Raw genomic sequence first — 19,457 nt, 5'->3', positions numbered from 1 at the left:
TTTCATCAGTCCACAAAATATTATGCCAAGACTGCTGTGGAGTGTCCAAGTGCCTTTTTGCGAAAATTAAACAAGCAAAAAATGTTTTATTTTTAGACGGCAGTGGCTTCCTCCGTGGAGTCCTCCCATGAACACCTTTCTTGGCCATAGTTTTACATACAGTTGATGTGAGCACAGAGGTATTGGACTCTGCTAGTGATTTCTGTAAGTCTTTAGCAGACACTCTATGGTTCTTTTTTTAACCTCTCTGAGTATTCTGTGCTGAACTCTTGGCATCATCTTTGGTGGAGGGCCACTTCTTGGGAGAGAAGCAACAGTGCCAAACTCTCTCCATTTGTAGACAACTTCCCCGACTGTCGATTGATGAACATCCAGATATTCAGGGATGGTTTTGTATCCTTTCCCAGCTTTATACAAATCAACAATCCTTGATCGCAGGTCTTCAGACAGCACTTTGACCGAGCCATGATGCAAATCAGACAATGCTTCTCATTAAGACATTTCTTACCAGGTGTCTGTTTTATAGTGGGCATGGCCCACCTTTAAACCACTCATCAGTTATTGGGCACACACACCTGACTTAAAATGTTTGGTAAAAATGGCAGAGGGTTGACTTCTTATTTTTCTCCCTTCTGTCATTGTTTCTATGCTATCATAATTAAAATACGAAAACCTATAAATATTTGGGTGGTTTTAGTTAAAGCAGACACTGTATTTTAATCTATGTGATTTTGACAAAGATCAGATCACATTTGATGGTGATTTTTATGCAGAAATGTGACGACAAATTCCAAAAGGTTCAGATACTTTTTCATGCCACTGTAAACTAACATGCTTAAAGTATACAAAATATATTTATACTTATATACTATACTAACTTTTTCCACTTTAGCACATAAAAGTACACTAAGTACACTTCAAGTTCAACGTTTTCACAATTTAAACACAATTAAAATACATTTAGTATAAAATTAGTTGTTATCCATAAACAAACACACTTGAAGTATACTGATAATTAGTGTGGCTTCAAGTACACAAAAGTATGCTTAACGTTGGTACACACACTTTTTTTTCACCAGCGTAAAGTTGTGATGAGCTCAAAGTATTCAACAGGTTTATCAAATAACTTGAGGCTAGCTTTCGAACAGTTGAAGCTGAAAAGTCAATAGGTGTTGCAACAGGACAATAACGAATGCCGTATCTTCTGCTAAAAGAAATGAATGGTTAAGGTTATTGCTGCCTAACAGGGGTCCACCAGTTATAAGATCCAATGGTACACTTACTGTATGTGCCCTGTTGTGTGAATGTTTACATGTTATGCGCTACAAAATTTGAAAAACATATTGATGGGTGGTATTGGTGTAAGCACACCTAGTTAATTTTTGTGATTTGGTTTGAAAAAGAATGCTGTATATCTTATATAACCAAAGTATGAAAAAATTCAAGAAATCCATAAGGGTTTCCTCCTATATCTTCATTCATTAAAAATAAATAAATAAATAAAATATAAATGCTACATTACTAAATCCTTATCATATAAATTTGGGTGATGTTGAAGTCAGACGACAAGTACAGCAGACAAATATGCACTCAAGCAGTGGGTGCCAATTAGAGCAAATTCCAACCTCTTACTTGCTCCTCAAAGTTGTCGGCTGTATCAAAGCTGCATCCTGGAGCGCCACATTACACAAGTGCATATCCACTAATACAAATTGACAGTAGCCCAACAGAAAAGAAAAAATTTGGTCTTTCCAAATGTCAAGGAAAGAAGGAAATGTATCAAGAAGTGAATGTCCTTACATTGTCAATAATTCTGTACACTTTATGTGCAGCTCCTCGGGCACTGGAAAAGGACTGAATGTTTGGTGACGTCTGCCCCAAGGCGAATGCTCCAATAAGCACAGCAAACAAAACCTAGAGACACAAACTCTCTTTGTAAGATTGAAACTTGTTTTTGGTGGCTCTTTGAAAGACATCTGTGTTCTTCATGTTGCTACTCACTGTAAGTACAACCCCGATGGTGTACTCTCCATTCAAAATGAGCGTGCTTCCATACCAGAAGGCAAGAGCATAAGATAGGTAAATCAATAAGAAGGTCACACCCATAGCAATGTTGGAGCTTATAGCCTTTCGTATTCCTACATTCTTGGCGTCCTCTAGGTTCTTATGGTACCTGGGAGACAGCACAAAGATAAAAAACAAATCTGGAAAATAATAATCTTTCTAAACATTCCACATGAAAAGACATTTTCTTTCATCCCATGAACAGCACAAGCTGAATTCACCTTATAACCAATGGTGTTAAAACCATATGCTGCATGCTTTTACCGACAAATGTATGACAATATTAGGGCTGTCCCAAACGACTAATTTTCTCCCGATTAATCATCTGACTATTTTTACGATTAGCCGACTAATCTTTTAATTTTATTTTATTTATTTATTTTTTTACTAATTTAGCAATGAAATTTATGTTGACGCTTATCAATTCACAAAAACATTTTTTTTTTTTTTTTTTTTTTTTTACTAATTTAGCAATGAAATTTTTGTTGACACTTATCAATTCACAAAAACATTTTGGAACACTTAAATTCTTTATTAAAGTACAAATAAACAGATAAATAACAATAATAAATCACAAACAATGAGTTCAAATGCTGATAGAATTAACTTGTGCAAAAGAATGGAATGCAAACAGATTCAGAACACTGACTTCACCTTTCCAACATTATTCAAAACAATTCTTAAAAAAATACCTAGCATTAATATTATTGTATACTGTAGTACTATATATAATAGTATTATAATAATTATTTATTGCCAATCAGACTTTTCATAAAAGGTGTCATTTTAAAGGTATTCTTAGTGTAGAATCTGAAGTATGTGGAATTAACTCCAGAAATTGTTATTTATATGACGAACATGACATGCTTTTATTTTGAAACGTTCACCGGAAGTACGCTCGCTAAACCGCAAACTTATGCTTTTACATTCCGCAAAAAAAACCAAACACTTTTTGTCATTGCATGTGGTGTCAGTAATAGATTTTTTTTCCTTTTGCAAATGCTGTTAACCAGCGATTTTTCATGTTTGAAGTGTCACCTTTTAACTGCAAGTTTTAGACAAGGCTGCCTGTTTTATAGCCGGCTAAAGTAGGTCGTCTTTTTCCCCATTCACCTCAATGTAGCAATGCTAACGTATATAGTGTTTAATATAGATGTGTTTTCTTATTTTGTATGTCTGAACTTTAATTCTACAGCGTGTTGATGACAGAAAAGAACTGGAGTCTCATATGCTATCACCACGCACAAATGTATGCACGCACGCGCGCGCAGCGATAAAACGCAGCCGTGAAAATGACCGCCCTCATTTTTATTTACCATGCGAAAAATGGAATAATTGCATATCGTGACAGGCTTAGCAACTTCAATAAAACATATCATTAGTTAGTTAGATGGACTTACAACTCCTGTCGTTATCATTCATGGCCGACGTGTAGCCAAGCTTGGCATTGAAGAGACAGGACACAACAGTGTACCCTCCTTTGTTTCTTTAAAAATAAGTCAATGTTTTGGACTCTCTGGTGCGCTTTTTTGGCTTTGTGCCGATTTCCCCGCTTGCATACCAAGCGTCCGACATTCTGAACTTTCCACGCATATATTTTTCTAACCCTTCATTAACCGTCAACGGGATGTTGTGCTCGTCGACGGATTTACGTCATCGATGACGTCGACAATGTCGACTAGTCGGGACAGCTCTAGACAATATATGAACATGGATGATTGTGCAAACCTCTCGATCTCTCTTTGTTGACCACTGAAGGCAAACACAGTCCTGATAGAAGAGAGCACCTCCTCTGCCACAGCACCTGCTTTAGCATAAGCAGTCTGTTCTCTAGAAGTGAACGATGCCAGCACCTAGTAAGAGTAGTATAATCTCATAAAGAAAAGGCATTGCTTCAAGGTGACGAGTGGAGAGTGTGTGAGGTTACCTTGCTGAAAAGTGCTGCCATGACACCAAGCAAGGGACTGACAGCCAGGATGACAAGTGTGAGCTTCCATCCTTTGCTTAAACCAATGACGACAGATGTGAGGAAAGTGGAACAGGATTGAATCAACATTGCCACCTTGTCTCCAATACCCTCTTGGATCTTATAGACATCACTGTTCATGCAGATAAACATGTCTAAAAGTTAGTTATCTTAAAAGCATTGGAAATATGGTTTCAATTTTACTTCTAAGTTATTTACCAAACTAATGAAACAAATTTAAAGATCAAGCAAAATTACAAAAAAAATATATAATTTTCTACAACAACACCATATCATCATGTTTTTCAGCCAAAAAACATCAACACTGCTGGCCAAAAGTATTGGCACCCCTGCAATTCTGTCAAATAATGCTCAATTTCTCCCAGAAAATGATTGCAATTAAAAATGCTTTGGTAGTATTAGTTTCATTTATTTTTGTAATGAAAAAACACAAAAGAGAATGGAAAAAAATATATCATTTATATTTTACACAAAACTCCAAAAATAGGCCGAACAAAAGTATTGGCACCCTTTGAAAAAATCATGTGGTGCTTCTCTAATTTGTGTAATTAACAGCACCTGTTACTTACCTGTGGCATATAACAGGTGGTGGCAATAACTAAATCACACTTCAAGCCAGTTAAAATGAATTAAAGTTGACTCAACCTCTGTCCTGTGTCCTTGCGTGTACCACATTAAGCATGGAGAAAAGAAAGAAGACCAAAGAACTGTCTGAGGACTTGAGAAGCAAACTTGTGAGGAAGCATGGGCAATCTCAAGGCTACAAGTCTATCTCCAAAGACCTGAATGTTCCTGTGTCTACCGTGCGCAGTGTCATCAATAAGTGTAAAGCCCATGGCACTGTGGCTAACCTCCCTAGATGTGAACAGAAAGGAAAAATTAATGAGACATTTCAACAAAAGATTGTGCGGATGGTGGATAAAGAACCCCGATAAACATCCAAACAAGTTCAAGCTGTCCTGCAGTCCGAGGGTAAAACAGTGTCAACCCGTACTGTCCGTCGGGGTCTGAATGAAAAGGGACTCTATGGTAGGATACCCAGGAAGACCCCACTTCTCACCCAGAGACGTTGGAGTTTGCCAAAACATACCTGAGAAAGCCAAAAACGTTGTGGAAGAATGTTCTCTAGTGAGATAAGACAAAAGTAGAGCTTTTTGGGAAAAGGCATCAACTTAAGAGTTTACAGGAAAAAAACAAAGCCTTCAAAGAAAAGAACACGGTCCCAACAGTCAAACATGGCGGAGGTTCCCTGATGCTTTGGGGTTGCTTTGCTGCCTCTAGCACTGGACTGTTTGACTGTGTGCATGGCATTATGAAGTCTGAAGACTACCACAAATGTTTCTGCATAATGCAGGGCACAGTGTGAGAAAGCTGGGTCTCAGAGGTCATGGGTCTTTCAGCAGGACAATGACCCAAAACATACTTCAAAAAGCACTAGAAAATGGTTTGAGAGGAAGCACTGGAGACTCTTAAAGTGTCCAGCAATGAGTCCAGACCTGAATCCCATAGAACACCTGTGGAGAGATCTGAAAATGGCAGTTTGGAGAAGGCACCCTTCAAATCTCAGAGACCTGGAGCAGTTGGCCAAAGAAGAATGGTCTAAAATTCCAGCAAAGCATTGTAATAAACTCATTAATGGATACCGGAAGTGGTTGTTCGCATTTATTTTGACGAAAGGTTGTGCTACCAAGTATTAGGTTGAGGGTGCCAATACTTTTGTCCGGCCCATTTTTGGAGCTTTGTGTAAAATGACAATGATTTTGTTTTTGTTTTTTCATTGTAAGCAAAAAAAAAAAAAAAATGAAGATATTACTAACAAATCATTTTTAATTGCAATCATTTTCTGGGAGAAACTGAACATTATCTGACAGAATTGCAGGGGTGCCAATACTTTTGACCAGCAGTGTAACTTTTCTCATTGAATGAAACTGACATTATCTCAGTTCCTAAACATTATTGTAAACATTTGTCAATTTGAGTCAACAGGATGTAACAATTAGTTAAGCATAATCGAATCCAAATCAATCAGAACATAAATAATTGATCAAAATCTTTATCTTGAAATTATGCAGAGTGGCTTTCATTCAAATTCCTGAAATGTTTCAACAATAAAATTAAAATCGTATCGTCATAAAATTGTTATTTACAACTTTACTGCTGATCCTATTTAACCCCTGTTGCTAAGAAATATTGGCATTCATTATTATTGTGTAAAAATATATAATGAAGAGGTCAATGAGTTCATGTTACTAACTCTGTAAGACGAGTGTTGAGTTCTCCTGTTTCATTTACATCAAACCAGCCGATGTCCTGTCGCATGATACTGTGAAAAAAACACTTGCGGATGCGTTTGACCTGTCTTCCAGCTGACAATGTAAAGAAAGCAACCTGCATATAGGCAGCCACCAGCACGACGGCCCCTAGGATGGAGTAGTAGATGGCAAAGCTGAAAAGAAAAGAGAGGATCAGAAAAGCAGCAAATCCATCTCATGAGGTGTCATCTTACACTTACCCGGTCATCTCTTCCTGCAAGGTGCTATTTGGAAATGTGATATCTGAAAATATAAAACACAGTGCTGTAATAGTTGATCATCACAGTCAGGAAGCCATGGTGGTTTCTGTGAGCTCACTGGGGTTACTGTTGTTGAGGAAGGATGTGGCGGCATTTGATACTAAGCTGTCAGTCATATCCCCAAACACGACTAACATAAGAGGCAACACTACCCCGTGGAGCATCGACATCAGAGTCCCGAAGAAGAGCAACGCAATATCTTTGGAATCTGCAAACCTGAACTGCTCACACAAGAAAAGTGGGAGAATGGTTTTAGGAGGTAAATATAAAAAATGACAGGGAATTTTTCAAGTCTTAAAAGGGGCATAAAAGTAAGAGATGGAGAACTTACCAGTTCAATGGCACCAACCATGGGTATTTTTTCTTTTTTTTCTTTCTTCTTTTTACCTTTGCCCACCTCATCTTTGTGATCACTAAGTCAAACAGGAAATCCTTAGTCTAATTGCCCTCAAGTTGTTTAAAAAGAAAGCCTACAGCAGAAAACTTTTTTTTCCCCCCAAATAGTCATACTTGTAGAAAATTACCTTAAATACGCATCTTTAAGGTTCTTCTCCATTATGCCCTTTTCGTCCATGTCTGGCCCCTGTCAGAGATTGAGTACAATGTTCTTGTTTCACATAAACTAGGTCAGTTCTGGAAATAAACCATGACAAAAGTGTAAACATACCTTACTGCCGTCCTTCCACACTGGGCTCTGATGTTCGATCACACACAGACTCACGCTTCTCCTGCGCTCTGATGTTTGACAGAGATTGCTATTCCACACACACAGGCGCACACCTCAGACAACAGATGACCAACCCTTCCACGCCTCCTTTTCCTTCCTCTTCCATGCCTCTCACGTGGCTTTAATGACTGCGGACAAGAATAACCACATTGCTCAGTTGGTCCCTGGACAGTAAAAACAAAGAAAAAAAAAAACAAACAAAAAAACGACCAAGTATTAAAAAAAAAAAAAAAAAACAGCATATTTTATAAATCGTCAGTTGCCTGTAATTAAGGATGCAAATGACTAATAAAAATGGTTTAGTAGAATTACATCTACCTGAGGGTTGAAGTGTAAAGTTTGGAGGAACCAGCAAGATGTTTGTTCTAATAGGTAACATACAATGAAGCATGAAGTATGCCATTTCATTTTCTTTTTCATCTTTTAAACCTCTGGTTGCTTAAAAAATATAAAATTTAACTTCAATATCAATGTTCTATCTTAAGATTTTAATCCTTATTTTAACGGCTTGGTGTGACATCCGTAGCAGCAGCAGCAGCAGTAAAAAGAAATGATTACACAATATAAAAGTACAAAGGTAAAGACGAGAATGAAAGATGATGCAACAAGGTGTGGTGTCTATGAAGGACATGTGCTTGTTTTTTTTTCTATATCATAAAATTTTAAATTATTAATCTAGTACTTCAACTATGTCCAGCAGTACAAATATTTTTATTGCTGTAATATAGGAAAGTAGTTTGTGATGATCATCTATGATCACGCCTGTTTAATCACGTGGCATCTTTAAAGCACGATAAAAATTAAGCATTTAACATAGAGCGCTGCCCTCAACATGACTCGAAAGAACAGATTTTAACCTCTCTCCCAGTCTTTATTTGGCACCGACTGACCGTAGAAAACCGGAGATAGGATCCTTTTAATTTCATAATAGGAACTGTGAAGGAACAATTCACTATTCAACTATTCAAACTAGGAACAAATTTTTTATTTTATTTTTAATTATTTATTTTATTTTATTTATTTATTTATTTATTTGGTTTAATGTGGTTATGTAACAAGTTATTGTGCAGTATAATAATCATAGTTCATATAGATAACTTTGTGCTGAGAAAAAAAATTGTTTAAAAGAAAAAAACTAACATTGTAAGCAGTTACTCACAATGTTACTAATTACTTGAGTATTCTTTTCACTAAATACTTTTTTTTTTACTTATACTTGAATACATTTTTTGGATGACTCCTTTTACTTTTACTTGAGTAATATTATTTTGAAGTGACGCTACTCTTACATTGCTGGCCAAAAGTATTGGCACCCCTGCAATGCTGTCAAATAATGCTCAATTTCTCACAGAAAATGATTGCAATTACAAATGCTTTGGTAGTAAAATCTTCATTTACTTTGCTTGCAATGAAAAAACACAAAAGTTATCATCATTATCATTAATTACCATTATCATATCAATCATTATCATTTTACACAAAACTCCAAAAATTGTCCAGACAAAAGTATTGACACCCTCAGCCCAATACTTGGTAGCACAACCTTTAGACCAAATAACTATGAAAAACCACTTCCGGTATCCCTCAGTGAGTTTATTACAATGCTCTGCTGGAATTGTAGACCATTCTTGTTTGGCCAGCTGCTCCAGGTTTCTAAGATTTGAAGGGTGCCTTCTCCAAACTGCTATTTTCAGATCTCTCCATATGTGTGCTATGGGATTCAGGTCTGGACTCATTGCTGGCCACTTTAGAAGTCTTCAGTACTTTCTCTCAAACCATTTTATAGTGTTTTTTGAAGTGTGTTTTGGGTCATTTTCCTGCTGTAAGACCCATGACCTCTGAGAGAGACCTAGCTTTCTCACACTGGGAGCTACATAACGCTGCAAAATTTGTTGGTAGTCTTCAGACTTCATAATGTCATGCACACGGTCAAGCAGTCCACTGCCACAAGCAGCAAACCAACCCCAAAAACTGTAAAACTCTATGTCTATGTCAAGATAATCCTACACGAGTGAATAAAACTTAGATGAAAAGGATATTATGTGGTTGCTCTGTCTCAGAGTATAAACAGATAATTCAGCCAATATTTGCCTCCATTTCGTCTGATTATGAAGGGAATATGTCTGGTCCTGCTGTTAGTGATGAGTTTGTTGATAGTTTCATGCTCACACCAGAACCTGCTCTGGATGTAGTTGCCCCCCCCCCCCCCCAAATTAAAGTCTGTCAAGCCGAGACGAGCTTCTCCTTGGTATAATGCTGAAACACGTTCTCTTAAACAAACAGCACATAAAATAGAAAGACTTTGGCGCCATTCCAGCACAGAGCACTCTCTCTTTGCGGGGGAAAAGTTTAGTGACTTATAAACAGGCCTTGCGTGTGACTAAAACCAGATATTACTCCTCTATAATAGAAGAAAACAAGAATAATCCTAGGTTTCTGTTCAGCACTGTAGCCAGGCTTACAAACAGCCACAGCTCAGTAGAACCCTCTATCCCACCTACTCTCAGCTGTGATGACTTCCTAAAATTCTTTAACAATAAAATCTCAACTATTAGAAACAAAATAGATGCATTACTTCCAACTATTAGGTCTTGACAAAGCACAGACTGAAAATTCAGAATCTCCTATAAACCCCTCTATAATATTAAATAACCTCACCACTGTAGAGCAAATCAATGTAACCTCAATCATTATGTCCTCTAAATCATCAGTGTGCCTCCTAGACCCAATCCCAACCAAACTTTTTAAAGAGACTCTGCCTCTAACTATTGATATTATCCTAAATATAATAAATACCTCATTAGTTACTGGCCACATGCCACAGTCCTTTAAATATGCAGTTATTAAATCTCTCCTGAAAAAACCTACTCTAGATCCTGATATTTTAGCCAATTACAGACCTATCTCTAACCTACCCTTCCTCTCCATAGTCCTTGAAAGCGTGGTAGGTAAACAACTATGTCAGCACCTACAGGACAATAGTTTATTTGAACATTTCCAGTCTGGCTTTCGAACTCATCATAGCACTGAAACTGCATTAGTCAAAGTAACTAATGACTTGTTACTAGTTGCTGACGATGGATTAGTCTCGATCCTGGTTCTGTTGGACCTGAGTGCAGCTTTTGACACAATCGACCATAATATCTTATTGCAGAGACCAGAATGGGACATAGGCATTAGAGGAGCAGCTCTCTGCTGGTTTAAATCCTATGTATCTAATAGGTACCAGTTTGTCAATGTAAACCAGCAATCATCACTGTATTCGAGAGTCAGTTATGGTGTGCCGCATGGGTCAGTCCTCGGGCCCATCTTGTCTACGTTGTATATGCTGCCTCCAGGCAATATCATCAGAAAATATAGCATTAAGTTTCATTGTTACGCCGACGACACACAATTGTATTTATCAATTAAACTTGATCAGATCAGGTAAGTGGACAAACTAAGTACCTGCGTCCGAGATGTAAATATCTGGATGAGCACAAATTATTTTTTGCTTAACCCTGAAAAGACAGAAGTCCTTATAATAGGCCCTAAAAGTGTGAGAGACTCTCTAACGGCCCAGATTGTCACTCTGGACAATGTGAGTGTAGCCTCCAGCACCACTCTGGATAATGTTAGTGTAGCCTCCAGCACCACAGTTAAAAACATAGGAGCTCTATTTGACCCAGACCTATCATTTAAGGCTCATATTAAAAAAACCAACAGAACAGCCTTTTTTCACCTGCGCAACATAGCCAAAATTAAAAATATTCTTTCTAAAAACGATGCAGAAAAATGATTTCAGGCATTGGTTACATATAGATTGGATTACTGTAACTCCTTACTCGCAGCTTGTCCTAAAAGTTCCCTAAAAGGTCTTCAGCTAGTCCAGAACAAAGCAACAAGACTTTTAACAGGAACTAATAGAAGAGAGCACATCGCCCCTGTGCTCCAAGCCCTTCACTGGCTTCCAGTCGAGTTTAAATTTAAATTAAATTTAAAATCCTCTTTCTTACATTTAAGACCATCAACGGTATGGGGCCATCTTATCTCACAGATGCTCTGGTTCCATACCGCCCCAACAGAACACTTCGTTCTCAGAATGCAGGTCTACTGGTAGTTCCCAGGGTCTCCAAAAGTACAGTAGGAGCTAGCAGACATGTCCAAAGTCCGGCCCGGGGGCCAAATGCGGCCCGTGGTCAAATTTCATCCGGTCCCCAGCCTCTTTCGTAAAATCAATAATGTCTGGCCCGCACACAGACTTAATAAATTGGTCAGCAGTACTGCTACCAGCATATGAAGTACTGTAGCTTACACACTAAATGCTGCTCCTTATTTACCCACTAAAAGGCAGCAGCACTCTAAGCAACATTACCCCATGTGACCCTTTATTCCAATTTTCTAAAATGACGACAATCAACAAAAAAAAGTTGACTGCGACAGCTGACGCATCAAGGATAGGTGGAAATTGGACTATTTTTTTCACTAAAATACGCAAACTACTGATACTGATACTTGCTGATACTTGTAAAAACCCTTACTAAAATAAACTCTGACTGCCTCATTTGCAAAGAGACGGTCGCCGTTTTTAAAGAGTTCAATGTGAGGCGATATTACCGAACAAGACACGCTGACATGTACGACAAGATTACAGGGAAGATACGCACCGAGAAATTGAAGCAACTTGAAGCTAGTTTAATTTCACAGCAGCAGTATTTCACAAGAGCCTGAGAGTCGAAAGAGAATGCCACAAAGGCTAGTTGTGAGATTGTTGAAATTAATAATTAAAAAATGATAATAAAGCAAATGTAACACATAGAATGGCTTGCTAAAATTTGCTTAAATATATTGTTCTACGTAAAGGACGTCAGCCAAGGTCGGCCCCCCACATTTTTACCACACCAAATCTGGCCCCCTTTGCAAAAAGTTTGGACACCCCTGAGCTATAGCCTTTAGTTACCAAGCTCCTGTCTTATGGAATCAGTTTCCATCTAATATTAAAGAGGCCGACACAGTCTGTACCTTTAAGATTAGACTAAAAACGTTCCTATTTGACAAAGCTTATGGTCAGGCTAGTTGAAAACTGACTGGACTCACATTTCAGTCTAAGCTGCCCTAGGAGCTATAATGCTGGAGGAGTACAGCCACTGAGTCCTATCTCCTGTTTTTCACTCTACCTACCACTTGTCTTTATTTTATTTCTCTTTTCTAATTCTAATATCTAGTTGACTAGTCTCTTTATCTCTAGTCACGCGGTGTCCCCTTTCCCTCCTCCCCTCTGGGGGAGGAGCTACTTTTTCAGCCGCAACCGCCTGACTATCCTGACCCCTGACTGGATGGACGTCCTCGTTGCCCCCCCCGTCTCCACTCGCAAGATGGACCCCCTCATGTTCCCTCACCCCATTGCCTCTCTACAAACTGGAACTCCCTCTGCTAATATCCATCATCAGTCCTGGTGCATCTATAGCCTGTCCGTCCTGGGAGTGGATCTCTCCTAACTTTTCCCACTGGGTTTTTGGAGTTTTTCCTTGCCGCCATGGAGGGTCTAAGGATAGGGGATGCCCAAGACGAATTCATCTCATTCATCTACTGTATCTGACTGTGTATCAAATTGACTCTGTAAAGCCATCTGAGACAACCTTGTTGTGATATAGGACTATACAAATAAAATTGAATTTAATTGAATTTTGTTGATTCTATGTTGATCCCTTTTCCCAAAAAGTTCTACTTTTGTCCCATCTGGCCAAAGAACATTCTTCCAAAACGTTTTGGCTTTCTCAGGTACGTTTTGGCAAACTCCAGCCTGGCTTCTTTATTTCTTTGAGTCAGAAGTGGGGTCTTCCCGGGTATCCTATCATAGAGTCCCTTTTCATTCAGACACCGACAGAATGTATGGGTTGACACTGTTGTACCCTCGGACTGCAGGACAGCTTGAACTTGTTTGGATGTTAGTCCAGGTTCTTTTTCCACCATCCGCACTATCTTTCGTTTAAATCTCTGGTCAATATTACTTTTCCGTCCACATCTAGGGAGGTTAGCCACAGTGCCATGGGCTTTACACTTATTGATGACACTGCGCACGGTAGAACATGAACATTCAGGTCTTTGGAGATGGACTTGTAGCCTTGAGATTGCCCATGCTTCCTCACAATTTTGCTTCTCATGTCCTCAGACAGTTCTTTGGCCTTTCTTTTCTCCATGCTCAATGTGGTACACACAATGACACAGGACAGAGGTTGAGTCAACTTAAATCCATTTTAACTGGCTGCACGTGTGATTTAGTTATTGTCACCACCTGTTATGTGCCACAGGTAAGTAACGGGTGCTGTTAATTACACAAATTAGAGATATATATTTTTTCCATTCTCTTTTGTGTTTTTTCATTGCAAGCAAAATAAATGAATCTAATACTATCAAAGCATTTTTAATTGCAATCATTTTCTGGGAGAAATTGAGCATTAAATGCCATTTAAGACTTTTTTTTCATCTGCGAGCATCTGACAAAATTGCAGGGGTGCCAATACTTTTGGCCAGCACTGTACTTGAGTAAACTTTTTGCTGCTCTACCCACCTACGGTCATGAGCATTTTCGAATGCTTATGACAGATGTCATTTAGTGTCATCATTATCTCACTCTTGAATGGATGTAAAAAAATCCAAGATGGACAAAAATTGAGGTATTGACAAAATTTTTACTCTTGTACTCTACAATTAACAACTCGTGTAGCATGCCTCAAGATTAGAGAGGCATCACCGATCTTCAAGTCAGTCTTAACTCGTTGACGACAGATTTTGTCCTTGTGGCAGCACCAAACCAGAGTGCATGATTCAATGAGTGGTGTATACAGGTGCCTCAACAGCTCTTATGACAGGTTGTGCATCGTCTGCTGGGCCTTTTGAGGATGGAAGTAATGTTTGCCTCCCACTTCAGTTCCTGAGCGAGTTTAATTCCCAGGAACTCAAAGGCCTCCACTAAGCATGTGCCGGGATGATATTCTGACGGTATGATAACTTTAAGCCAAAATATCACGGTTTAACGGTATATACAGCTCAACATTATCACAATCAGAACAAAAATAATTGATTTATTTTCATTAAAAAGCATGTGTGTATGACTCGTATCATGTTTACATTATAGACACTCTCTTTCTCAACACAGACAGTTGCTAGAGAGAAAAAAAAACACATTTTACCACTGCTAATCACACTAAACACGCTGGAGTTAACTCTCGTAGCTGGTGGGAAATGTTCATGACAGTGTTTAACACCCTTTAATATTGTATAAATGCGAAATCATATTGCAGGTATTGCCTCCTCAGCAGCCATCCTCTGCAAACATGTTTTACATATCGGTTGGCCCGCCTCCTCTAAGCCCCAGCCGTCTAACTTTTCTGTAGCCAAAGTATTCCCATATCAGTGATTTCGTTTTCTTCAATGGAGGAAAATGTTCAGGAGTTTCATCTCCTCCAGCCATTGTGTAGCACAGATGATTCACTGACACTGAGCAACAATCGGTGGGGAAGGATTGAGCCTTACAGCTGCAAGCGAGGGATATCTCCATGCATTTTTGGGACATAATAAATACCTAATACCTTAGGAACGGTATGACAGAAAATTTTTACTGTTTTGAAACCTTGACGTTTTCATACCACGGTATACCTTGGAACCAGTAATCGGCACATGTCTAGTCTACACGAGAGAAACTTGGAGGAGAGAAGCTCCTTATGCAGATTCCTGCACCTTATAAATTGCCACGTTTACATGGAGCCAAATATTCCAATTACAATCGGAATATTTGTTCAAACCGAATAAATGTGTTCCATATAAACACCTCATTCGGAATGAACAGGCCCAAACCGAATGGAATTTCATTCCGATTCACAGGGGTGGAATATTCCTTTTCCCAAACCGATTAGAAGTAAAATTATATCATGTAAACAGGGAAGCGGAATGGTGTCTGGTTGCGTTCTTTCTGCACATGCTCCATACTGACGTGGTGACGTCACTTGGTGACGTAAGTAACGTCACTTGCAACATGTCAGACGGCAGTTGTCAAACGTCCTTTCGGAATAAAGGCAGACACATGTAAACGTTGGATCGGAATAGATGAAGTGACATGTAAACAGCTGATCTGAAATTTACATTCGGAATGATTTGAATCGGTATGAATAAAAGTCAGCATGTAACCGTGGCTAGTTAACACTAGCCACGGTTACATGCTGACATGCGCAGATTAATCAAAACAAAGCGTCACGTTGCAAAACATGGAGATCGATCGTCAGATCAGCTGCTGTTTTACCTTTTCGAGTGGAAACAAAACTTCAGAATGACACGCCGTTCATTTAAAAAGTTGTGTGGGTGCGCTGTGTGTGTGCTTGGAAGCCATGTTGCAAGTGACGTTACTTACGTCACCAAGTGACGTCACCACGTCAGTACGGAGCATGTGCAGAAAGAACGCAACCAGACACCATTCCGCTTCCCTGTTTACATGATATAATTTTACTTCTAATCGGTTTGGGAAAAGGAATATTCCACCCCTGTGAATCGGAATGAAATTCCATTCGGTTTGGGCCTGTTCATTCCGAATGAGGTGTTTATATGGAACACATTTATTCGGTTTGAACAAATATTCCGATTGTAATTGGAATATTTGGCTCCATGTAAACGTGGCAAATGTCGTACGCCGCCAGTTAGCTCAGTTATCAAATTTTCAGCCATAGTGTTTGCTTGTGGGAGCTGGTCTACAGAAGTAGTCAACTTTCACTGACGCAGTCGTTAACAGAAAACTAGTTTTTCAGCTTTTCTGCATTGCTTCTCTTGCCTATGTTAAAATAATTTGTCAGGTTGTTTCACACCTGCCTGTGCAGTCCTCAGCATTTTCACTATTTTTTTTTTTTACCTTACCTTTACACAATATTCAAAACGGTCATTTGTAACCCTAACCCAGGGGTTCTGCCAGGGATTTTGGGCCCCACCACCAGTGCCAGGACACACACACACATTTAGAGTATCAACTACGTAATTTCCTGCATTCTGGTGAATCTGTACACACTAATTTGTGCATTTTCTGCATTAATTTAAGATGGAAACATATTTATGTAAACATACAGCGTATAGAGCAATAATGAATAGACTGATATCATCTATAAGAAATGTACTGAAGGCCATCTGTTACGATCTAAATATATTTTAATTAGAAATATTCTCAAGGGAAATACCATAATGAATGACTTAGAATAAATGTTTTGTTTTTACTTACCACTAACCACTGATATTTTATGTGTGGTGTGGCAGTGTTCAAATTAATTCCTCACCTCCTTCAGTTGGGAGTAAGGATGAGGCTGGCTCATAAAGGGGGTCAGGAGACAGGGCTGCTGAGCCAGACGCACCAAGAGGAGTTGTGCCAGTTACAACAGGCAAGGGCAGAGACAAATGTTTTTGTCCCCTGTACTGATTAAATGCAAGCTAAAAGTGGAGCAAACACTAGCTAGCAAACAATTACAGTATTTCATTATGAAGTAGGCTTAGCCCCATTTGGAAACTCTCGATCTCCACTATAGGCTACAGATCCGAAGCGAGGTCCCTTGGTCACAAATTAAATTAAATTGATGACAAACTAAATTCAATAAATTCTTGACAAACTGGATTCAAGCCGATTTTAAAAAAGAAAATTTCCTTACCAACTTTCAACATAGGATACCAAAAAATGCCGTCATTATTTGGAATTCATGTTTTTGAATAGGTGAATGAGGCCAGGAAAATCTCGTATTTCTTACGGAGTGAGCTGGGACCTCGCTTCGGAGCTTTGTAATCGACATCGCGAGGTTCCAGACGGGGCTGGAGTGGGCTAAGATAACAGGTTAATTTTCAGCACTACATTGACACAAGACACCAACCTTCCTTTGTCAAGTGCTTTGTCACATCCTGTTGGCCTTTTCTACCCCTCTCCTGTTTGGCTGTATTCTTTCCTCTTTTGATAAACCAATTTTTGTTTTGAAAACATTTCTGCAGTAACGCGCACTCCGAGTCATTGACCGGTGTAAATGCGCACCGCTGCTCCCGGTCTGATTGAAGCAAGGGCGTACCAAACCATTTAATGAAAATATGTGGGGGGGTTGTTGGCAATACATATGCTCTCTGGGTGTTTACTTTTTGCCAAAAAAAAAACAAGAAACCTTTCCTTTTATTCCTATTAAAATTATAATGATTTATATTTAAATTTGCAAACAATTACCAAATGTTCTAACTTTCTTTGTGGGCCCCACCAGGGCATGGGCCCTTCGAAATCATGCCACTTTTTTGACCCCATTTGGTTAGGGCCTAACCAAATGCATTTCCAAATTAATGTTTCAAATGCTGCTTATCATAATAGAACACAATGATGATGATGATGATGAAACTTTTTTTATTTCGAGCATGCACACACAAAAGAAACAAAAAAACATACAATATATTTCAACAAAAATAATTGCACTCGAAAGGGAGTGGGAAGAAGAAAAAACTTATTTTATTCCACCCCGGATCTCATTGTCCAGCATCCTTACTCGTGGGATACTCCTGTCCACACAATGAAAATGAAGAAAAAAGGAAAAACAGACAAAAACAACTAAACCAACAGACAACCAACTAATGTTGGCTCATTCACAATAATTTCAATATTTACACCAATTGACAAAAACAGCAACACACATTGTCAGCAAATGTCATTATATTGAGACCAGACCATATTTTTATACAACGATTTAAATTTTTGGATATTTTGACACTGCTTGAAATGATTGTCTAAATTGTTCCAGAGTTTCACTCCACATACAGACACACGAAAAAATTTGCAAGTAGTTCGAAATCTTGGCAACATAAAATCTCCAGGGCAACATAAAATCTCCAGAGCCTCGCAGACTATGGATATTCTCACAAACCTTAAATAGGTTTTGTAAATTATGCAGCAGTAATTCATTTTTTGCTTTAAATAGCATTATAGCTGTATGATAGTTTACAAGATCTTTGATTTTGAATAGTTTGAGTGAGCAAATAAACGGTGGGTGTGATCGAGAAATCTGACCCTATGTATGATTCGTACCGCACGGTTCTGCAATGTGACAAATGAATTGATGGTAGATTTGTAAGTGTTTCCCCACACTTCAACACAATACGTGAAATATGGGAGCACTAGAGAACAGTACAAAGTGCGGAGTGCACTGTCATCAAGATATGATTTCACTTTGTTTATTAGTGACAGGCTTTTGGAGATCTTGGTTTTGATGTGTCTGATGTGGGGTTTCCATGATAATTTACTATCTACAATAATTCCTGGAAATTTGAATTCATTTACATTCCCGATCGGGACCCCATCAATCTTTATTTGTAGTTCTGAGTTATATTTTAGGTTACTAAATATCATTACTAGAGATGTCCCGATCCGATATTTGGATCGGATCGGACGCCGATCTGGGCAAAAAAATGCGCATCGGTAACGGATCGGCCAACACGGAAAAATTCCGATCCAGACGTCCGATCCAGTTTTTTTTTTTTAAGTCCGGGTTTTCCAGCGCACCGATTTACATAATCCATTCCAGTTTTTGCTTCGGTTTCCCTAAAATCCGGTCCACATTTTACGGCACACCTTCAACACACTACATTTACATTACCGTCTCCCAATTTACCGAGAGACTTTATCAGTAAAAATGTCAGCTGTGTGGGATCATTTCACCTTAAAGGACGACAAAGACGAAGAGGCAGAGTGCAACATATGCCACAACAGAGTCAAGCGTAGTGGTAAAGCTGTAAGAAGTTTTAATACAACCAACCTAATCAAGCATTTAGCGAAATACCACCACAAACAATATGAGGAGTATGTTAAGAAAACCGAAGACAAAAAGAAAGGTCCTACGCAACGAACACTGGCAGAAACTTTTGCTATGCGTGACAAAGTGGCACTCAACAGTCCCAAAGCCCAGGGAATAACAAGAGTAATTGCCCAAGAATTCATTCTGGATGACGAGCCATTATCTCTCATGAGTAAAGACGCACCATCCAACACTTAGAACCACGGTACAACATGCCCAGCCGGAATTACATCCTTGAGCGATTCGGCCGTGGAAGATTCGACAACGATTCACAAACATCCA

General features: G+C 38.8%; 1 protein-coding gene across 2 annotated transcripts in view; it reads right to left on the bottom strand.

The window, feature by feature from the left end:
* The window catches only part of LOC130914593 (ATP-dependent translocase ABCB1-like), a 48,379-nt gene that overhangs the window by 24,809 nt on the left and 4,113 nt on the right, over positions 1 to 19,457 (bottom strand). Inside the window, exons 1-11 of one of the 2 annotated variants that reach the window (XM_057833947.1) lie at positions 7,669 to 7,886; positions 7,291 to 7,478; positions 7,148 to 7,206; positions 6,955 to 7,036; positions 6,682 to 6,844; positions 6,564 to 6,606; positions 6,306 to 6,497; positions 3,992 to 4,163; positions 3,793 to 3,917; positions 2,002 to 2,173; positions 1,801 to 1,914 (exon numbers count right to left, since the gene is read on the bottom strand). In XM_057833947.1, the coding sequence (XP_057689930.1) occupies positions 1,801 to 1,914; positions 2,002 to 2,173; positions 3,793 to 3,917; positions 3,992 to 4,163; positions 6,306 to 6,497; positions 6,564 to 6,606; positions 6,682 to 6,844; positions 6,955 to 7,036; positions 7,148 to 7,197 (1,113 nt within the window). In that variant the 5' untranslated portion in view covers positions 7,198 to 7,206; positions 7,291 to 7,478; positions 7,669 to 7,886. Of the gene's footprint in view, positions 1 to 1,800; positions 1,915 to 2,001; positions 2,174 to 3,792; positions 3,918 to 3,991; positions 4,164 to 6,305; positions 6,498 to 6,563; positions 6,607 to 6,681; positions 6,845 to 6,954; positions 7,037 to 7,147; positions 7,207 to 7,290; positions 7,479 to 7,668; positions 7,887 to 19,457 lie in introns of those variants that run through there. The other variant, XM_057833944.1, reaches the window with a different exon arrangement.

The sequence above is a fragment of the Corythoichthys intestinalis genome, chromosome 4 (assembly GCF_030265065.1).
Source record: "Corythoichthys intestinalis isolate RoL2023-P3 chromosome 4, ASM3026506v1, whole genome shotgun sequence".
Lineage (NCBI taxonomy): Eukaryota > Metazoa > Chordata > Actinopteri > Syngnathiformes > Syngnathidae > Corythoichthys > Corythoichthys intestinalis.
Note: the sequence above shows the minus strand (reverse complement) of the source record. Positions and strands in the feature narration are given on the sequence as shown.